Genomic DNA, 21,857 nt, shown 5'->3' with positions numbered 1-21,857 from the left:
GAGCTGGGGACCATAAAACACTGAAGGTGCCGGGTTCCTCAGCCCCCCCCCGCACAGCTCTGAGCACCCCACGCTGCGGTCACGGCAGCCCGGCGCTGTGCGCCCAGCGCATCCCGAGCAATCCGAGTCACTGCTTCCAAAGCAAAAATGAACGTCGCTAATTGAACCGGGAGGAGGGCGCAATGGTGCTGGGCTCCAGTGGGAGCCTTCCTCCTCCTCGAGGTGAGGGAGACAGCTCAGCGCTGAATTACTGGGATTTATGTAGCAGAAGGTACAAAATGAGAAGCCTCGTATTTGGGAGCACGACTGCCTGCTTTAACTGGAGGGGGATATACGTCTGCCGGCAACGGCGCTCCTGGAGCCGGCAGCGCCCGAGGCCGTTCCTGCGCCCGCAGGAACGAAGCAGAACGGGGATGGCAGGGCTCTGTTTAGCGCCAGACTCGTATCTTCTACAGCCGGCAAAAAAACAGAGTTTGAGCCTCAGCCTCCCGTAATCTGCTGCTCCGTGTCACTTTGCAGCGCCCCCCACAAAAACACAACATTTGCCATGGGCTGAAGCAGGCTTTGGGCTTTTTTTTTTTTTTTTTTTCCCTGAAAAGCCGCCCCACGCCCCCACACGTGGCTCAGCTCTCCGTCTCCCTGGGGCCAGCCTGGGCGCGGGGCTCCATCTCCCCAGGCACTGCGCCCGCATGTCGGCAGCGAAGGAGGGTGTGCGCGCTGCCGGGGCCGCCGGAGGATCCCGCGGCGGGAGGGAGGCGGGAGCCGGGGAAGGAGCCGGGGAAGGAGCCGGGGCCCCCGAGGCGGCGCAGGCCGCGGCCAGGCCGGCACGGCACAATGCGTCGCCATGGCAACGGGCGCGGCCTGCGCGGGCGGCCGCGCTGAGGCCTCCCGCGGCCGGAGCCTCCCGCAGCCGGGGCCGGGGCCTCCCGCGGCCCCGCAGGCCAAAGGCCGCCCCCGGCCCGGGGCAGCGAGGGGCGGCTTTGGGGGGGGGGGGGTCTCAGCGCTGGGCACGGAGGGGCCGCAACCCCCCATCCCCAGAGCAGCCCCCCCCAGCCCTGTGAGGCCGCAGGCCCAGCGGCGTTGCTGCAAACCAGCCCTTTCTGACACAGAAAAAGGGGGAACAGACACGAAAAAGGAAAAGCACCACAACGACACCCCCGTCCACGTGCAAACACACCTCCCTGCACAGCCAAATCGCTCCGAAACGGCACAACCCGTCGCAGCAGCTCTCCTTGGCCCATGCCATGTGGCGCCTCCGGGAGCTGCCGCTCCGTTTTCAGGGTTGTTTTGTTTGTTTTCTGCATTGCATCTGTGGGAAGAGACTGAAAAGGAAATGCATGTTGTTTTTAAGTTGACAGCTTGCTTGGAAAAGAAAAAAAAAAAAGTAGCTGTGAGTGAGTGAATTAGTGTAAACTAGTGCTCCTGGAGGCCAAACACCTGAAAGATTCACAAACTCCTGAAACTGCTGTGGGGAGGGATTATTAGTTCCTTCAGCCGTTTAGGAGAAAATGAGGTTAAGAAAAATTGCTTTGCCAACTAGATGACAGCACCGAGTTCACCCAAGACATATAAGCAGCAAAGTGTCACGGTTAGGTTCTGCAATGATTTGTATAGCTACAGCCTGAAAGCCGCATGGGACGAGTAAAGTTGCCCGCTGCTAGATCGTCTTGTTGCAGCCTGACTGGGGTCGCACACGTTCGCTTTCAGAATTCCACATTTCTGTCTTTTTCAAATCAAGTATCTTCAGTTTTTGAAAACCACGTTCTCGAAGCCGAACTGAGGCCTTGGTAAGACAGCATTGCTGACAACAAGGTCATAGGAATTTAGCTTATTTCTGCTTCGGATACGTGAGCCACAGATACTGCAGCTAAGACATGAGAAAACAAGTAGGTATCTTGGACCAAGGTGATGACATAAACTGAAACCAAAGAAAGCAAAAGCAGTGCATCACAGAAAACGTTGCCAGGCTGCAACTGTCAGCTGCCATTGAAAGCCGAGGTGCAAGGAAAAACGCCAGCGCTTGTCCGGAAAGCTGGGATGAGACTGCGCTCAGCACGTCGCAGGGGGCTGCCTACCACGTGCCAGCTCGCCGAGGGGGCAGAGGGTTAAGCCGAACCACCAAGGTGATCATGTAGCTGTAGGAACTGGCTTGGAAGCTGGGCCTCAAACCTCAACAACCTGGCAGGTTACAAAGAGAGAAAAACAGACATCTCCAGAGATGCGGAAGAATGGAGAGAAATTGCTTACAGGCGTACAAAGGCATCTAATTAGAACGAAAGAGAGGGCAATAAGATGGGGAGAAATTTTGGCAGAGTACATTAGAGAATAATTCATGACAGTGAATCTATCAAACATCATGACATGACGTGATTCATGACAGTGAATCTACTAATCTATTAAACAGAGGTTGAATCTATTAAACAGAGGTATAATCTCTCAAGGGAGGTAGCAGGAGCCCAACTGATTGGAATATATAAAACTAGTCTATACAAAACATTAAAACCCAGGCAATTATAAAGGAACATCCCTATATTAACCACGACTAGTTCTAGTCTAACATTCCTTTTCCATCTATAAATTTATAAGTGAAGTTTTAATTAAGAGGAGAAAAGAGTCACAGCCATGATTATACTCCTTCACAGCTGCTCTTCCTTTGGTTCTTAATTTTATCATTGCTGCTTTTTTGCACAGCAACAGTGAGTTTTGGAATCATGGATATGTATTTGAATGAATTTGAAACCAGTTTGGAGAGTACTGAGTGCAACCAAGAGGGACACAATGATGCCACCTGGAAGATGTACCTGGAGAGGAGAAGCATCGTTCTGGCGTTCCTGCGCACCAACCTGAGCCTCCACCTCCTCAAATGCCACCAGAAGAGAATTGAGCTTCTGAAGAAGAGTTCCTTTTACATTGAGATTCTGCCCAAGCACTTGGCCCTGGGAGGCCAGAACCACCTGATGCTTCCCACAGCCATGTTCCAACTAATTGACCCCTGGAGATTCCAGAGGATGAAGAAGGTGGGAACCACCCAGACTAAAATCCAGTTCTTACTTTTAACTGATCTGTTAGAACAGCTGGAACGAGGTCGGGAGGAGCTGGTCTATTACCTAGAGACCTGTGATGTGGTAACTTTCCTCTCTAGGTGGGACTTGATTAAGCAGAGACTGTCAAACCTCTCCGAGCTGATGGACAGTTTCCTTGACATGCTAGTGCCGGGAAAGCTCTATGTCAAGCACCATTTGGTGCCAGATGTTAGAGCTACTAAAGTCCCGCACATTGGGCTTGTTCTCAGTACAAAGATGCCAGTGGTGTTTGATCGAAAAGAATCAGTTGCACATGAGGACTGGGCCACTCTCAAGTGGTTTAGTACAAGTCAGCAGTCACAGCATGAACAGTATGAACTGTGTTTTAGGTTACTGGAGCATGGGATGCAGAAGGAGAAGGGTCACTGTGGGATTCTGACAGTCACCTCCAACACATGCAAAATCCAGAACCTGCTGTGTGACAGAGCATACAAATTCACAATTAGACGAGCAGAGACTTACTCGCTTGTCTATGAACAATGGCACGACAGCATTACATTGAAAACAGAAACTAACCCTGACCAAGACATGGACAGCAGTCTTTGCGAACCAGAAGGGTGAGGTGACAGATAAGGTTTTCTCATTTTATCCATTTGAAAAAGTTGAATGAGAAAAATTAAAGGAAAACCTTATTCTTAAGCATTTTGCATAACACTGAGCTTGTTCTGTTTTCAACAGCAATTTTGCAAGTGCCTGTCACAAACCTTTCTGGATTAACAGTAACTCATTACAAAGTTTTGTAGATAAAAACATCCTTATGCAGCAACCAGGACTCGACACTCATTTCCCACTGCCCAGGCCTCACAGGCAGGAGCAGCTGGAAGCAGACAGGCAGTTTCTGTTTTCTTGATCAGAACATCTCAGATGCAAAAGCATCTCCGTCATCCAATGCATCCCAACCACCAAAAGATGGTCCATGCTGGCTTCTTGCAATGATTATTTTTACCCCCCCCCCCAAGTCATTTTTCCCATCTCCTTCCTCCAAAACACCTCACCTGAATCCCAAGCTCCTAAAATCAGCCACCCCACCTTAACTCCATCTCTGGTTCCTCTCACCCTGTACACCCCATGCCTTATAATTACCTAGTCATGATTTCGTGCTCATCCCTCTATCACCGCATGAAAAGTTCCCTCTGAAAGAGCCCCCCCCCCCCAACACACACAAAACCCCCAAACACACATGAAAGGGCAATATGTCCACAGAACCAATACCTAGACAACAATCTCTTCTGTTACATACTGCTGTTAATGTTCATTTTTTCTTGTATCATTTAGTTCAGTCCAAATAGAGTTGTGCCCACACAGACACTAGTCACTGTCACATAAGCAGACCTTTTAGTAATAAATTTTATTATTTAAATAAATTCAAATCATTTTTACAATTATGGCTTAAATATCAAAAAGGAATGTTGAGGTTCATTCTTACAAACACTAGAAGCAGGTAAAAATATTTGTATCCAAAATGCAGTTTGAGGTCTGCTGCAAGTCACAGACATACAAAAGATAAAAACCTGCCACATTTAAAGTTCCTTAATTTACACTTCTTGACACTTAACATTTCATTTCTATTTAAAAAACAGTTTATTGCAATAAATTGATCATCCTACACAGATCTGTTCAGATCCTCCAAAACCATCCCTTGGACTTCTCCTTTGCCAACTGAAGCCAAAGACTTTTCCTATTTCTGTATGTCTGTAATTTCACTGCAAGTCAGAGCAGGGTGCAGGGTGATTTCTGCGATCACAGACAGATCGCAGCACAGACCAGGGCCTGCAGCACCGTTTGCTGTGTGTGCAGGTCCCTGTTGTTTAACTCAGGATCGAGCTCTAGCTAGTGCAGAGGAAATTAAGTCATTCTGCTGGATGAATGCACATGTGTGTCCCCAAAACAGGGTTCTTGTGTCCGTGAGCTGCAAAAGTGTAGAGTCTGTGATCGCACAAGCCTGTGCACCATGTTGCCAGTGATTTTCTACTGGAATTACAAAAGGATCTTTTTGTTGTTTTGGTGGGGTTTGTTTTGTTTTTAGTATTTTAAGAATATTTGCTTTCACATAAAATTCAAAAGTAAATTCAAAGCTCTGTGCAAATGAAACCAGACTACTTTGAACTGTTTTTTTCTGTATTAACGTCTATGATTCTATGATAAAGACAGGAACACAATATCCATAACACAATATTCAGTCATCATTAACAGTCTATAAAATGTTCAATTAATTGCACTTTCTGCTAGCCCTGACTATTGCAGCTACATAACCAACTCTGCAGTTACCTGCGCACAGCACAAACAGCCCAGGCCAGTGGCTGTCACTGCTGCTTGTGGGGTTTAGGGGAGCGTTTTCTAAACATGAGTTATAAAATGCATCTTCAGAGACAAAAATCAATGTATTGTCTTGCAATGCAAAAGTGACTGAACAAAGCTTTTCATTCTAGGCTTTACCTTCCAAGGAGTAGCAGTAAACATTTTTCTTCTCCAGCGAGGGCAAAGGGAAGTACTTTGGGGGAGGTCTGTTTCTTGGTCTATACAAACACATGGCCAAACCCCACACATGATTATTGGACTAAGCCACTAACCTCGAGGTGAGTCTCCTCATTTGTATTAGATGTGATGAAATAACCAGCAGAAAAAACAAGGAGGGACTCTTCATTTGCATCAGAAGATGAAAATGGGTCCCACTGGTTCTAAAGGGAGCAGGATGAGTTTGTTAAACTATCTGCTGACTGCTGAAGTATTTAACCTAAGGACGTCCACACCTTCTGCAATTCTCCACACTGCCTTTGAGATTACTGCATTTCAGTAGTCCACAAAATGATTCCCATACAAGCTTATTTTGGAATTGCAGTAATATTTGCAAAATAAGGCTGGTGTGAAATTCTTAAGATTCAGGGTGCGATGGCTTCAGGGAGGAACAATGAACATCTGACTTTATATCTTACTAGCTTTTATCGAGCACCTTTAGAACCAGTGGAGTTACTGCCTGCAGGCTTTTGTCCCCAGTGGAATTTCAAGCCATACGCTAGTCATTATGCTTCAGTAATATAAGAGCAAGCCTAGGTAGTCTCTAGTGTACAGATCAAATCCACCAAACCTAGAGGTGCAGGAAGGCAGTTTAAAATAAGGAAGAGTGGAACAAATTTTCTCCATAGGTTCTTGAGTCAAGTTTAAACACAGAATCAGAGCATGAAAAGGAACACAGCATTACAAACGCATTTTTCCAGACACAGTGCTTTCTTATTGCACATTCCTTCACATTGGGAAAAGAGCCCTGCTGCATTTTTAGTGCAAATACAGGACCAAATTCATCCCTGCCATTACACCGTGAAGTCATGCGGACCCGTCATTTATGCCAGGGATGACTCTTGTCCCAGCACAATATACATTTGGTGCAAAAAAAATGCTGTGATTGCATTTTGGCTCAATCCCATGTGAACATCCAGAGACAGTCACGCATTCGGTCTCGGGGAGAGCTGAGGCAGGCACTTCATACATTCAGAACTGGAACGAGAGAAAAGGCGCTCCCCCGAAACTACCATGCTGCAAAAAGCAACTCCATGATTCAGGAGGGAGCACCACTTCACCACTATACATCCGTATCAGCTGTAAGTTATGGGCAAATGCAGCCTTCTCTAGTGAATCACAATTTCCAGTTCACAGCAGTTTGGTTACTTAAAATAAAAATAAAAAATACATTATACACATATATGTCGCGATACATTTATCAAGTTTCCAACACTGCTATTAAAAGCTCAGGCCATCGAGTGTGAGACAAAGTTCACAGAGTTAAAAGTTAATAAATTATAAGCAGCTTTAAAAAAAAATAAGGGGTAGGAAAAGGGTTTCTTACAGGAAGAAAAAATTTCAACTAAAACCCAGAACAGTTTAAAATACATTTACAAATTTCAAAGTTTCCGGTAGGAGCGGTTCTCAGTTTTCATTAACTTTATATGGTGAGGATAACCTCCTTTGTACAAAGAATAAGCAAATCTATTTACAAAATCAACTTGGCCTCGGCTCGTGATATTTACAAGCTCCGAGAACAGCATTTTGGCTAGATAAAGAATGTTACATGGTTCTCTTCTTGCTTTCTTCCTTCATTAAAAAAAAAAAGTTTTTCTGCTTTGAGAAATAAGCAGACTTTAAAATTCCCTGGCCTTGGTTTTAAAATGAGCGGTAAAACTCAGAAGCTTTGGTCCTGTATGGCAAATCACAGCTTGCCTTGCAGATCTGTTGAGTGCAGTCATTCAGCTTTTGATGAATGGAATGTGGATTTGGTCCCCAAAGCATAGCTGCACAAAGAGATAGGATGGTGGCTCCGCTGAGCATCTTACAATTAAAAAAATAACAACATCACCAGTAAAGTCACAAGCCCATCCATCCATTTCCATTGCTTTTTGGTTTGCTAGAGCTGAAAGTTCCTGTTCAAAGTCACACTGACAAAAAACCCAGAAACCCAAAGCACACCATGAAGCTTGACTGTCAACGTGCAAGGAAAGGTCTAGGCTCTCTTAGTGCATTTTGCTCAATGCTTAAAGTTTGAATAATGGAAAGAGCGCATCATTCCCCAAGGCACACGTAGCACGGTTCAGGCAGAGACGAGCTCATCGAGGTATAATCCATTCTTATCGGCGGAGGGCTGAAGCCTTCCTGACAAAAATACCTTGGGCTGTGGTGTAGCAGTTGTGCTGTATGTAATGCTGAAGCAGTCTCTTCCATAGAGGGTTGCATTCCAGGAGGTAACGGTTTCCTGGTGATACAGGGAAGGGGGGCAGGGGGTTAGTGGCCGGAAAAAGCTAATATGACTCCATCAGAGGCAGGTCAGAGACTTTTGGCTAGCAATTCTAGCGTAATGGTGCTGGATAACTTGCACAGCTCCCTTTTCAGTGCTGCCATATTTGCTAGCAGCTTCCCTACACATCACAGCCTTTGCCTGCATGATTAGTAGGAAAATAAGAAGCCAAATGCAGTTAGAAGAGAACTCAAGCATGCACGTGATGGAAACAACACGGTCCGAACCAGAGGGCGAGAGAAATTATACATGCTGCACGTATGCCAGCGACATGCATGAGCCACATGCCTGATCTCAGCTTTGTGTGGATTTCCCAGATAGCTCAATTTCAAAATCACAGACAGCCTAAAGGGCAGAAGAATGAAGCAAGGCCATTGGTTCTACTTGTTTGGATCTCCACTACTTTACTGAAAGCATCCTGTTCCCCTGCAGGCCTGTGCGTGCTCCCACGTTACCCACCTATAATGCAGAGTCCTTCCTGAGCTCGTGTGATTCCGACATTAACCTGGTTTGGGTCAGTAACAAATCCCAGGAACTTCTTCTGCCAGCTTTTCGTGGGTTTCCTATCAATCTCTGATCGGGGACAGGAGCGTACAGTCGACAGGATCACGTATTTCCACTCACTTCCTAGAAAGAAGGAATTGAACAAGATTTTTCAGAAAGAAGTGTCTGACTGCATCACAAGGCACTCATTTCTCCACATCAAGCATCCACAAAACTGCAAGCCACCATTCAGGTTTCTCCAGCTTTGGAGACTATTTGACACCAGGTCATTGCTCTATACATTACTACGGCAGTTCTTTAATATCTCCTTCAGATGTCCTTCATATTAAAACTACCTTCCTATTTTCATCAGTCTCTCCCTGCCTGGGCACTCCAAAGGCTTCCAAGGGATTCATTACGATCACAAATCACCCAGAAATCTGGCCCAGAGATGCCTGCTGCATGGCTGAAATGACCCTGGTATCAGATTTTCTTGCCTTTGCGAGAAGTTGCTTTAATCCTCAGGAAGGCAGGAAGGAAGAGGAATAACCCTTCCCTCTCCTGAGGGCCTCACCTTGACTTTTCATGATAGTGCAAACAGTCACTCCGCGGATGCCCTCCTTCAAGAGGCGCTTGCTGATCTCAGACACCTGGGCGTTGTAGGGGCTCAGGATGGCGATGCTCTCTGGCCGGATGGTGCCATCTAGCGTCAGCTGCTTTGCTGTCCTCACCTGGGGAGACACAAGGTCCTGCTGACTGGGGAACGGCAGCCCGCACCCAAGACACCCCACTGGAGGGCCGAAGGACATGGGTCCCTTCAACGCCATACCCAAAAGGTGGCAATAGTGCCTGGCCACGCTATTCCCTCTGCTGTGGGTCACACTTCCCCGCAACTGCCTCTCACAGGGAGGAGCGTGGCACGGCGTACTCCAGACCCAGAAAAACACCAGGCAGGTTCTGCACACAAGGAGCCCGTTTCCCCACTGATCTTTATCCTACATCCCTGCTCACCACAGCAGTCCCATCTTCCCTCCATGATCCGCAAACTGCCCTAAAATAACACCCTCAATTTTGCATCTCCAGTGATACCCCAAGATCCTTCTCCTGGCTTCTGCTTACCGCCTGTTCCACTTCTTCTAGGTTAGCTTTGGAGTTCTCATTTCCCTCTTCAGTAGAAATCATGAGGCTCTGCTCCTTCCCCTCTATGTGCCCAAAGATGATTGGGCAGCATTTGTTGTCTTTGTGGTAGAAGACACTGGCTTTACGAAAAAGCTGAGGGCATGTGTTCAGCCGCCTTTCATAAAACTCCTGGGATGGGAACTTGCAAATGTCTTTGTGCTGGCAGAGAAAAGGAGAGAAACCGAGATGAACAAAAAACCCAAGGAACTCTCAGCTGCTTTTTGGGCAGGCTTCACCTGCAATGCCACTGTGCTATACCTTGCACTGTGCAAGTGCATTATTCATTACCCCAGGAAGGGAAAGCACTAATGGAGAATATGTTTCTCAGTGGCTGGAGGCAAGCCCTGATAGCAACATTTACTGTGATGGAAAAAAGACAATCCACATAAGAAGGGCCTCACCATGCGGTACTGCGTATCCAGCATCCAAGCCTGATTCCGGTAGCGCTCAAAAAGAGACATCTCCATGCCAAGACTCTTGCAGAAGTCATTGTTGACTACAGGCCGCAGCTGTTTATGGTCCCCAAGCAAAACAACCTGGAATAGAGAGCGGACTCCTCAGCTCTGGGAGTGGTGGCACAGGTGAAGGCAAGCAGCTCTTTGGCTATTCACACTCAGGCATTCATTGCTCCTTATATTATGGTTACAGCAACCTTGATCAGGGACCATGCTGGGCATTATACAGACAAAGAAGAACCTGACCCAGATAACTTGGAGCCTAAATCTCATCTGCTAGGAGAGAGCTGTCATGTAGTAAGAGTTTACCAAGATCTCCTCTATACTTCTTGCTGTGTTGATAATTTGTACCTGGGTCAGCACATTTTCTCGTGGCTGTGATGCTCACCCTGCAAAGAAGCGCCAAAACCACATCCATGCCACCACTTTTTTTCCTACAGAAAGCTAAGTGCAAATTTAAGGGAGATAGTATGGGAGTAACTGGGAGACAGGGAGCTGAGCTGACACATAGTAAAGAGGCAAGTATAGGCAATAGTTCTCTGCCATAACTTTCAGGCCTATAGCAGGTCTTAGGACTCTGCTTTATATGATATGAACAGATAATGCATAGCTCATGTTTCTGGTAAGACTACTTATCTACTGTGTGTGCCTCAAGACTTTATAGTTAATGGAGTTATATCTCTGAGGAAATGACTGCCTGAAGACCAAAACACTGATACACCATCACAGCTACTATCAGGAACAACCTTAAAACATGGCCTAAACTTGGAAGAGCGGGATGGTAAGAGCTCTGAGCAGCTGCCCTAGAGATGCATCTTTGGAAGGCGCTCACCTTTTCAGCACGCTTATGGCTGACCAAGGGGATGAGGGTCTCAGGCTCCGTAGACATGGCGCACTCATCAATGAGGATCTGCTTAACATTCAACTTCTCCAGGCAGGGGGCAGATGCGGCAGAGCACGTGCACAGGATCACATCATGGCGTGCTAGTTCGTGTGCACGTGCAGCTGACAACAGATTTTTGTACCTGATGGCCAATGCAAAGACACCGGGTTATGCACACGGGAAATACCTCCAGGTTTCTAGTGCAGGAACCAGGTAGAGGCTATTTTTTCCCAAATGATTATGGCTCCATCTCCTTTCCCAGGATGAGCTAGTGTTCCCAGTAAAAGGCTTTCAGCATACACAGTAGGAGAATGCTTTGTTCTGAAATCAGCAGCACATAGACTCAGGGTGGGGGATGCAAGCATCACATACGTAACTTAACTTTTGGTCCAGAAAGACAACAGCATCTGAACAGAAGTGATTCTGGGAGCGCTGTATTGTAGCACAAGCCCTCAGCAAAGTGCCACTGTGCTCCCTTCACAAGGGAAAGTGGCTAACGGTACTTCCAGGTATCAGGAGGTTTCAGGCTAACAGTACCTGCACAGCATGGTCTGTGCTGTCATTCAAACAGGATCACTTTTTAATCATCATTCTAAATCTCCTAAGGAAAATACACAGCTTGTTACTGTTTTCATGTTTTCATCTGTTCCCTGGGCTTGAATGAGCCAGAACAAATCATGTGACTTTCATAGAGCTCTACCAGTTTCTGTTAGCTGAGGCCTAGAAACTACAGCCCAAACTACTTCTCATCAGGGGAGGAAGATTGTTGCACTGTGCTACTTTAGGCAGCACTTCTTTAGTAGTGGCATACAGCCAAAAAGAGCCATCTCTCACCAGGGTCTCTTTTTACTCACTTCTTTATCTCGTCTTCGTCTATCTGATCTTCTGTCCTCACTCGTTCATCAAATTCACAGATCTTCCGACAAAAAGGGTTGGGTGGCCGTCGGATTCGATGATGCAGGATTATGTCACTGAATAAAGAGTCAATTTGTTTTTCTTTTACTTTACATAAATACTTTCCACACACAGATCCAAGTTATCTCCTCTACATTGAAGCATACAACACCTCTCTATGTGGAGAAACTACCTTAGCTAAAAAAGTTGCAGCCAGACATTTCCATCTTTATAGACCTTACACTTAGTTCATCCCTGAGGGTACAGAACATAACATCCTCTTTTTCTTAAAACAGTTACAAGCAGTAACGAAGTCAAGAGATTTTTAGAGATGTTTAAAAGAAAGATGAAAGCATCTAGGATGTTTTCAACAATCTGTGTGTTGTGACCAAGTGCTACGTTAGACTATACACTTTCTTATGAAAAAATTAAGTACAAAACAGTCTAATAATGGGAGTGCCACCAGAAGAGCTAGTTTATGTTTTGAACCACAGGCCTGCTGCTTTCTTACAGAGGTCACAGGGACGATGCCATTACAAAGCTTCAACAGCCTTGGGCTCCTCATGCCAACTCCAGCCTGGCATCACCATCTGGACAAGGACTCTGGCAGCCCCCTCCCCAGAGCCTCCCAGAGAGACACCAGTGCTGCTCTGCAGCAGCAGAGCAGAAACTGTGCTTGCTCTGGCTTGTTCAGCTTTTCGGCTGCAGTAAACACCACTGCCTGGAGCTTTCAGAGCCTGTGGTGCCCTGCAGTCCTACCTGAGTTCATGCTTTGGTTTTGCGTCCCGCAAAGCTTTTCGGGAGAGGTGTCGGTTGCTCCCTGGGTATGGGTATTCCATCGTCTCAATCGCCTCACCGTAAACCCTCAACGGTTTCAGATCCTTCATCTTCAGCAGCATCTCTGGGGAAGGAGAACAGGTCTGTTCAGACAATGCCAGGCACAGGCGCCAATGAGAAACCTCGCACTCTGCTCAAGATACCTAGCATTCACCACACACCAGCCCTTCCTCCCCACCCCTTGCTCATCAACCCCAACTTTACTTGTCCTCACCCTTCAGTGAAGGGTCTGCTCTAAGCAGCAGCCTAAGCTTTCTGCCACTCCTGTCTCCCAGCTTCCTAATCATGGGCACGTGTTCTCCCTCCCACTGGTATAAGCTCCTTTAGGGGCTTAGAACAAATAATTACCAGCAACAACGTCAACAGACTTGTTGGACGGGCCACAGTACAAGATGCACTTGTTCATTTTGCCCTCTTCTTCATTCAAGGGTTGTGGTTGTTCCTTCTCAACGATCTCCTGGTTCAGCTTATGGAACCAGTAGACAATGTGAGTTCCAACAACAGTTTTCCCTGTGCCTAAAAAAGCAAGAAGGTTGAGAACACTTTAATAACTATACCCTTGGTCTAGTTCAGCATCCAAATGATCAACCTTGAGACTCTAGAACCCAAGGGATTGCCTTAAACAGTTGTGTGTGATGCCAACCCACTCTGCTTTCCCCTGTCTCACTAAGGGTCCTATGGAAATCAGTGCTATCTCCCCCCCACCAAAAAAAGCAACAAAATAGTTCTAATTTGCCTTTAACAAAGGATGTATACACACACCCTCCCCTCACCCTTACCTGGTGGGCCTTGGATGAGCATGAAGGATTTTCTTAGAGCATTTAGAATTGCCTGGTTCTGACTCTGGTTGAGCTTCCTTTGACTCCCAGGGAGATCAAAGGTTTTTTGCAGCAGGAGTTTGGATGTTATCACTGTTATGGTAAGAGGACATGAAAACAAGTTTAAAGAACATTACTGAAGGGAGCACACAGGCAGTTCAATGGAAGGACACAGCAGGTACCAAGCGATCATGACCCAGTTACAAGACCTCCCAAACTCAATCTTTGTCTCATGCCAAGAAGTTCTGCCCATGAACCTTCTCTGTGAGTCCAGGGGATTAAAACAATCACCTGCATCACTCTCCAGTATGGCAGCCTGCGCCTATATTACCTTTACTCTGGCAGCGTTACAGCTCCTTTCCTGCCCTTGGCAGGGGAACTTCCTAGCTAAAGAGAAGAGAGGTGTGTGCTGTGCAGGTCTGATGGTCTGTGAGCGTGATCCCTATGGCAATGACTCACAAACCGCCAGGGCACCTACCTGGCCAGAAGCAAGTAGCCATAGCATAAAAAAGAGGAATATTTGTACCTACCTTTTGTAGGAGGTTCATGGTTTAGTGCAATGCTTTTAGCAAGGTCGGAGGCATACTTGAGCTTCCAAATTGCATTTTCTTTCCGTCTGATGGACAGGGAAAAACAAGAATGAATGAAATGTGGCATAAAATATTGAAGAATATAACACAGCTTTGTACAACTGTTTTATTTATTCTCTCTCTGCTTTGGTTTTGCATTAAATCCTTCCACAAAGAGCTTAAAACAATTTGCATATGAGTCTTATTCTGCTATTTTGTATCTGTGACTATTTCTCAACTGTCTGAAGAGCTAAGCCTGCAAAGATGTTGAGAGCAAGGAGTACAACTTATGTCCCAACTCCATTTTATTGGATTAGCTTCCAATTTTTCCTAAAATTCAAAACACAAAGGAAAACACACTTTGCCCTGAGGAAAGCTACAGTAATTGGGGTGCAATTATCAGTCCATACTGAGTACAAAGAAGGGCAAAATAGACATCAGCTCTACTTTACTAATAGCAGATCATGCTTCACAGCAACAACAAAGGAAAATGAATGGGAAATCAGGGAGTACCTCTCTGCTAAACAAACCCTGAGCCAGTGTTTCATACTGCATGGCACCTTCCCCTGTCTCCCCAACACCATTCTCTAGGTCAACCAGGAAAGCATGAAGCCAACTGGAGAAACGCTGCAACCCCCACCAAACGTCAACAGCCCAAGAGCATGGCTAGTTGAAGCTGAATAAAGACATATTTTCAGAGGATCAGCCACACCAATGAGCAAAATTCATTTGGTTTAGCAGAGGAGTCTCATGGGAAGCTGTTATGCTGTTTGGACTGAAAGGTTAATTAGAGAATGAACACTAAGTACACTTACACATCTGGCAACATCTTTGGAATGAGCTCCACTGTGAACCTGGCAGACTCCTGCGAGATTTCCACGGGAATATTCTCCATAGACATATAGTGGATGTAAAAATTCAAAGTCTGCTGACTACTCCTGTCTGACTTCTCGTCGTCACCAAACTCTTCAGTGAGCCCATGAGCCACCCAGGTGTATGTTCCTGGATCAACCACGAGTTTGTTTTCTGACCTGCCCTTGTTAAACAAAGTCAGATTCTGGAGGCCGTGGCTAAGGCATTCCTCATCACTTTTAATGCTCCCAAGGTCCAGTCCACTTAAGCGAATGCACAGGTAACAGTGATTGAAGTCCACTTCAATGGAGCACTCTTCCAAAAAGCTTTTGGTTAGAGAGAAGGTCCCTTGCAGCTGCCCTTTGCTTGTCCTTTGCTTTGCCCAGGTTATTTTGACATCATGGAGGACAATGGAGTCATTTTCGGCCACTGCACATGAAGCAGATTCCATGGCGCTCATTGGCATCCACACTTTGTTATACTCCGCTGCATGTTTGTACTTGTCTTTGGATGGCTGAGTAGCATACACAGAGAAGCAATCGATGGGCTTTTCCGTGTGCTGCAGACAGATGTCAAAACCTGGCGTCACACACCACAGCTGCACAAAGGGCACCAGGAATCCCCGGCAAACGTCTGTGGTGAGCTGGAACTGCAGAGCATCGCCAGCGCTCAGCTCCAGGGACAGCTCCACGTAGTGTGAGCATGGGCTTTTCGTTATCCACCCCACGTGCCGCTTGTGGTGATCCTCACCGCTCTGAAGGAGAGGGGCCACATTCTCAAACTTCTCACTTTTGATGGTCGAGAGCACATTTTGCCAAACTTGGGCCCTGAAGAGGGTGACACTGTGGTCGCAGAGAGGCCCCTTCTTCAGGCTGTGCTCCTTCATTGTCATCACAGAATACACCCTCCGCTTCCACATTAGCCTCATGCTGTTCCGCTCCTTGATGAACGTGGGCTGCTCTATTAGCTGAAGAGCCCTGTAGTTAATTAACTGAGGATCAGGAAGAGTCTCTTTGTTCAGCGGAAACAAGGCTTTAAAGTACTTGTTCATCCCTTCGATATCCACTACAAAGGCAACCTTCTGCAGGACTTGCGATTTCAGCTGAGTGGCCATCTGCAGGCAGTGGGCCCTCTTCTCATACGACACGGCCTGGGAATTCTTCCTGTTGAAGTCATGACAGAGAAACTCAATGTCCTCCAAAGAATAGGCAATTGGCTCCTTATGGAGCACGGAATGAAGGTGCCGCTGGACCACCACATCCATGTATCGGCGGATGGGAGAGGAAGCCCAGGTGTACGAGTCAACATGCAAGGAATAATGGCCTGCTTTTGACTGGGCAGTAGAGTTGGAGCGACTGAAATAAGAGCGGCTGAGCAGCCTCCTGAACTCCAGCGCCACAGGGGCCAGCTTTGGGTGGATGTCATCAGTGACAATAAGGTCTAGCATCTTGTGGAAATCGCTGGCACTAGCAGCTGACTGTAGGTGCTCCCAAAGGGGGGCCAGGAGGCTGAACTCCACATCTTTTGATGAAACTTGACTGGGAGGCACATCTCCCAGATGGTGTGAGAGATGGATGGACAAAGGAATGATGTGGCTGTACTTGCTTCTCATGAGCGATACCTGTTGAGGGTTTGGCTCGCTCTGACACCGGAGAGGAGTGATATTTCTGGTATCCTCCTGGTTGGTTAGGAATTCAGCCACAAAACTGTTGAACATGATCATGAACTCCTCTATCATCTGATGGGAACCTCTGTTACCCGGGGAGCTTTCCTCATCCAGCTGGTCATAGAAACAGTCCTCCTGCAGCCGAAACTTCCGGTGGATCCTGGAGAAGTGGTAAGCCACAGCTACGCAGTCCTCCAGGGTATCAAAGCAAAGGGCATCTGCCTCTCCCCTGTAGTGGTTCTTAATGAAGAGCTCTGCCTCTTCATAGGACAGCTGCCTGTCTGAGCGGATCACAGACACAGTGAAGATTCCTTTTATCACCGTATCAGTCTTCTTTTCTATAGTGACAAACAGTGAGATCACACGACGATCTTCCTGCGGCAGGAGGCTACAGATTCCCTGGCTAATTTGGGGTGGGAACATGCACAACGGCTCCCGGTCGGGAGCATAGTACGTGGCACCCCGTTTCTTTGCTTCCACATCCAAGGCACTGCCTTTTGGAATAATGCCAGCCACATCCGCAATGTGGATCCCAATCTCATAATGGCCTCCAAGATCCCTAACGCTGACAGCATCGTCTAAATCCTTAGCACCTTGCGGGTCAACAGTGAAGGTCAGGTAACTCCGACAGTCCTTCAGGTTTTCCTTGAGAAGGTTTGTTTTGCTGGAGGTGTATTTGGCTAATTCCCTGGTAACAACAGCTGGATAGTTCTTTTCCAAACCATACTCCATGTCAAGGATCTTTAGGCCTTCTTCTAATGTCAATGCAACATGCAGAATCTCAGTTATTATCCCCAAAGGGTAGTAAAACCCTTCTCGCCAGGAGATAATTTGGACACAGAAGAGCTGGCATCTCCTTGTCCCCTGGCCAATCTTCTCACAGCTGACCACTCTGTACTTCCCATTGACAAGCCTGCGGATGGGAATGACATTTGGTTTTTCTTTCAGCCCTGGGACAAATATTTTGGTGACAGTGCGATCAATTGGTATCATCACCCGGGGATCAAATTCGTCCATCATGCAGATAAAGGTCCGTTCTCTCTCTGCACGCTTTAATATGCCCACCACCTTCCCTTGAGGGCGGAGGCAGCCACTGTCAGCCGTGCTGCTCTGCAGGATTTCCACAAGCACTTCATCCCCAGTGAAGGCCGTCCCGCAGTGAACTCTGCCTTTGATCTGAATGGTCATAGCAGGGAAGTCATTGAGGGTGAAGGCAGAAGCTCTGTCAAATCCCTCTTTGATCAACTCGCACCTCTTGTACATTTTGGGGTGCATGTGGAGATACTCCTGCATCATCTGAGAGGAGAAGCTGACGTATTCCTGACTGTCTTCCCACTGGTTTGAAGCCTCAGACTTCACGTTCAGCAGCCCTTCTTCAGACACTGTCACCAGGACATTCTTGCTCTCATCTAAGAGCTCCTGGAGAATTGGATCATCGGGATTTATGCTATCAGCCTCAGAGCTCCAGGAATCGGTGTCGCTGTCCTCCTCATCCCTCTCCGGGCTCCTCCTGCTCCAGCTCTCCTTGTCGCATGCAGCCTGTTTGATCTGCGCCATTGTCAGGTTCTCCGGAGTCACGCTTCCCTTCTCAATGCACTCCTGGATGAAGCGTTTCCACACCTTGCTGCACTGGCCATGGGAACACAAAGCCACAGCATCCCCCACCACAACCACCAGCGACTGAGCCCTGGTCATGATAGTGTTGAGCACTCTGGCTTCATTGAAGAACTCCAGGTGGTGGGAGGCAGAGTGGCGCAGACTCTCGCTGGTGTGGACTGTGCTGATGATGATGACCCGGAACTCCCGCCCTGCACAGGAGGGGACAAGGGAGAAGTCAGTCATGGGAACCCAATGGGGAAGACCCCGTCTGGCTGCCGTATGCGTCTCTGCACACCTACACTGCATTACATGGTTGCGGCTGCACTGGCAGTGGCAGGCTGATATAACCTCACTTGTCTGAGTCACAGAAGTTGCTTGATCTGAATAAAGGAGGTCTCAGGGATCACGAGGGCCTTCATGCATAAGCCAGGATAGACACCATGAGGGCACCACTGCACAAGCACCAGGGAGGGGAGGGAAGCATGCAGAAAAAGGTAGGGCAGCTGACTAGTGCAGCAGTGAGCACTCATGGACCAGCACCGCGTTCACAGTGCCACCAGCATCCCCCACTATCCACTTTTCACAAACAAGGGTGCAGTCTTCTGTGAATCCCAAATTCCTGGGGGAATTGAGGATTTTGCAGGAACAAGAGCAGTGACCATCCACAAGTTTCCCTCATCCCTTCAAGGACAGCTCTGCTGGCTGATTGCACTACAAATAACAAACAGCAAGAGCACTCTGGTGATTTCAGAGCTGAAAAGAGACTGTAAAGAAAGGGTGTGGAGAGCAGAAACACACCCCAGGGGTCAGTTATTCTCACCATGAGGCGTCCCAGCTGTACAATAAAAAATAATAATAATAAAAACATGGATGAGTCATAAACTAAGTCCTTGAAGACAAAAACAACCCCATCCCTCTCTCATCATCAAGTGCAGTGGACTCCTTTAGCTAGCTGTTCTGCAGTTCATGCTGCAGTTGGTACCCACAGGCCATCTTGGTTTCAATTCATTTTTATTACTAGCCTCCCCCACTGGCACTGGGGGTTTCACATGATTCACACATGCTGAAGTCTCTGGGATGCTTTCAGCGAGTGCTTTTCTGCTGGTGTGAGCACAAACCAAGGTTATAACTGATCAGTTCCCACTTACAGGGTTTTCACCCTCCTACAAAGTAACATCCATAAATTTTAACAAGTTGATGGTTGGGTACAGATTTAATTCAGTGTGAAATCCTATTCACTAAGAAAAGGATGAAATCAAAGAATTACTGGTACCAACTAGACAAGGATGGAAATCAGCCAGAGGAGTTCCACATGCTCACTTCTAATCAACGAGAAGTGGGCCACAGCCACTGGATGCCAGCATCTGGAGCAGTGAGAGAGCAATGGGGAAGGGTTGGGAAGCTCTGCCTAACAGCATGGCATACACTCTCCCAGAGAGGTATTTTGCCATGAGATCAACAGGGATATTTTGCATGGAAATGCATGTATGGACACATGCTAGATGAGCTTTAAAAAGTTGGGGTATCCAGTATAAGAGATGTGCACAAATGCACATGGCCAGCAGCTGGATAGCAGGTTCAGCAAGGAAAGCAGCCAGAAGAAACCACTGTGCTAGCTACAGGGAAGTGCACATCAGGACCCATTTGCTCCATCATCCTTTCTAAAATGCCAAAGGGAGAGTTGACAAAGATTAAGATGACAGAAGGACCTCTGCTAATGACCCAGTGTCTGTTCCCCCTGTCCATTGCACGGTGACTCTAGCCACAATAGACCCTCCTGTCTGCTGACACAACAGGAAAAGTTCTCCCTAGAACACAGGAGACCTCAAAATGCCTCCAGGCATTAATAACCACTGCACAGAACACAAACCTGGCAAGTTTTCGTAGTTTTCTACCACCACGTCTTGTAGATGCTTCTTCCTCAGCTCTTGCCTTGTTGCAGAAACCTAGTAAGAAAGAGAGAGTCACAAACCTGAAGGCAGTTTCAGGTCACAAAGCCCCCCCCCCCCCCCAAATCCAAGCTCCCTGCACCCTCGGCACTACAGACATTCTCAACTACAGGTCCCCCAAGAAAGTTACTTGACAGCAAATTGCAAGTCCTGTGCTGATTTTGGCCTGCTTTCCCAGTCTGAGCTATAGTTAACCTACTAAGAGGATGCTAAAATAAATCTTTAACTAAACCATCCCACCATGAGGCATCTCTGCTCTGACTGCCCATTCCATGCTACCTAAATGGATCATGCCTAGAAAAGCACACTGTTGGCATGCAAGACTCACAGATTCCCTACCTTTGCCAGCATGAGAGAGACAGGTTTACCATAAACAGAATCCAGCATCTACTAGGGAGCATTTAGAGAGCGTTCAGAGTGGTGCACGCATACCCCCTTCAGTTAAGGAACATGTGGTTCCCCTACACACCTGTGTCCCATGGGAGACCACACAGATCCTCTTCAGATTTTGGACACCCCACTCGTCTGGCCACTTCTTGACTATCTCTTGCACTTTCTCAATCACTTGCATTATCTCTGACATGTTGTGCCATGAAATCATGGACATATCCCTTTCAGCCATGCCAGGCACATGGCAGAACATAAGTGGGTAGATTTCCGGGTGGGGTGGGATGTTCCCACTGGCTTGGATAGCATTGCCTTTGCCAACATAGAAGTGCTTGGAGACAAATTCAATTATGCCTGCAGCGGAACGATAATTCTCATTGAAGATGATCCTGCTCTTCATGGCCACTTCATGCCGCTCCTTCTGGTAAAACTGGAAGAGCCGGTTTAACAGGGTGTGATCAGCGGATTGTCCATCTCTAACACAGAACAGCTTTGGGGTTATCTGCATGTGGTCCCCAGCTAGGACAATCCGAGTCTCAAAAGTGGCATATGAGAGTGGAACCAAAGCTTCGCATTCCAGCATCTGAGCAGCCTCGTCGATCATGATGTGGGTGAAGTAACCTGGAGCCACCTTCAAGTTCTTAGATAACATGGAGGTGGTAATAATTATGCGGTGCCTGTCAATCTCCTCCCGCGTGGGGTGCCTGAAGGAGCGCTGGTCCGCAGAGAGACAGCAGTACATCTGAGTGATGGCGTCTGTCAGGTTGATGGGACGGTCAGTGGATATAATCCTCAAGGGAACGGCCCATGGACGCCCTTTGGTTACATAGTTATGGAAATACTCCCGGATGTAGATGTCAGCAGCACTGCATGGGAAGAAGAGGGGAAACCATCACTGAATTTAAGTGCTGTTCTTATACAAGACCTTCACCCCAATGCACTATTTAATCATTCATCAACAAGGTGCCAAAATCACCCCCAGCTTTAGCTGACAACACTCTTCAGAAGAGCTATTCACATATGTGCAAAGAAGCCTGCATTTACACAACCACCAATTCCAAACATATTTTGAGAGTATGGTTTAAAATATGTATTGATACCGGAGACTAAGGCACCTCTCAATGCTCATAGGGAGATGACACTCAAAATGCAGTGGGCCCAGCAGAATACCTGGGCCTGCATCTCTACAGGATCAAGCTATACAAATGTGGTCCAGTGCACCTCTCTTCTGACAGCTAACCTTCCCAGCATCCCCAACCCAGGTGGATGGTGCAAGATCTGCACAGAGCAAGCTTCAGTGCAACCAGACAGCCTGAAACAGGCTAAGATTAGAAGTTACCATTTACTATACATTAAAAAGTAAGGCAATAACAGCCTGCAGGAATGGATATGGACACTCTTCTGAGCATAACTGTTCTAA

General features: G+C 47.2%; 2 protein-coding genes across 2 annotated transcripts in view; one reads left to right on the top strand and one right to left on the bottom strand.

Annotated features, from left to right (window-relative positions):
* Nucleotides 1–182: 182 nt before the first annotated feature.
* FNDC11 (fibronectin type III domain containing 11) lies at nt 183–3,644 on the top strand. Its single transcript, XM_013953209.2, has 2 exons — nt 183–222; nt 2,692–3,644. Exons 1-2 carry the CDS (start codon nt 183–185, stop codon nt 3,642–3,644), a joined length of 993 nt encoding a protein of 330 aa, XP_013808663.2.
* A 3,138-nt stretch (nt 3,645–6,782) lies between these two features.
* HELZ2 (helicase with zinc finger 2) overlaps nt 6,783–21,857 on the bottom strand; it is a 28,846-nt gene continuing 13,771 nt past the window's right edge. Inside the window, exons 7-20 of the mRNA XM_067307474.1 lie at nt 20,520–21,303; nt 19,972–20,047; nt 14,800–18,310; nt 13,946–14,031; nt 13,377–13,508; nt 12,946–13,113; nt 12,520–12,661; nt 11,721–11,837; nt 10,816–11,008; nt 9,930–10,064; nt 9,469–9,687; nt 8,924–9,080; nt 8,326–8,493; nt 6,783–7,824 (exon numbers count right to left, since the gene is read on the bottom strand). Of these exons, the coding sequence (XP_067163575.1) occupies nt 7,700–7,824; nt 8,326–8,493; nt 8,924–9,080; nt 9,469–9,687; nt 9,930–10,064; nt 10,816–11,008; nt 11,721–11,837; nt 12,520–12,661; nt 12,946–13,113; nt 13,377–13,508; nt 13,946–14,031; nt 14,800–18,310; nt 19,972–20,047; nt 20,520–21,303 (6,013 nt within the window). The 3' untranslated portion in view covers nt 6,783–7,699. The remainder of the gene's footprint in view (nt 7,825–8,325; nt 8,494–8,923; nt 9,081–9,468; nt 9,688–9,929; nt 10,065–10,815; nt 11,009–11,720; nt 11,838–12,519; nt 12,662–12,945; nt 13,114–13,376; nt 13,509–13,945; nt 14,032–14,799; nt 18,311–19,971; nt 20,048–20,519; nt 21,304–21,857) is intronic.

Source organism: Apteryx mantelli, chromosome 18, assembly GCF_036417845.1.
Source record: "Apteryx mantelli isolate bAptMan1 chromosome 18, bAptMan1.hap1, whole genome shotgun sequence".
In the NCBI taxonomy this organism is placed as follows: Eukaryota; Metazoa; Chordata; class Aves; order Apterygiformes; family Apterygidae; genus Apteryx; species Apteryx mantelli.
The sequence above is the reverse complement of the archived record's forward strand: the minus strand, read 5'-3'. Positions and strand labels throughout refer to the sequence as shown.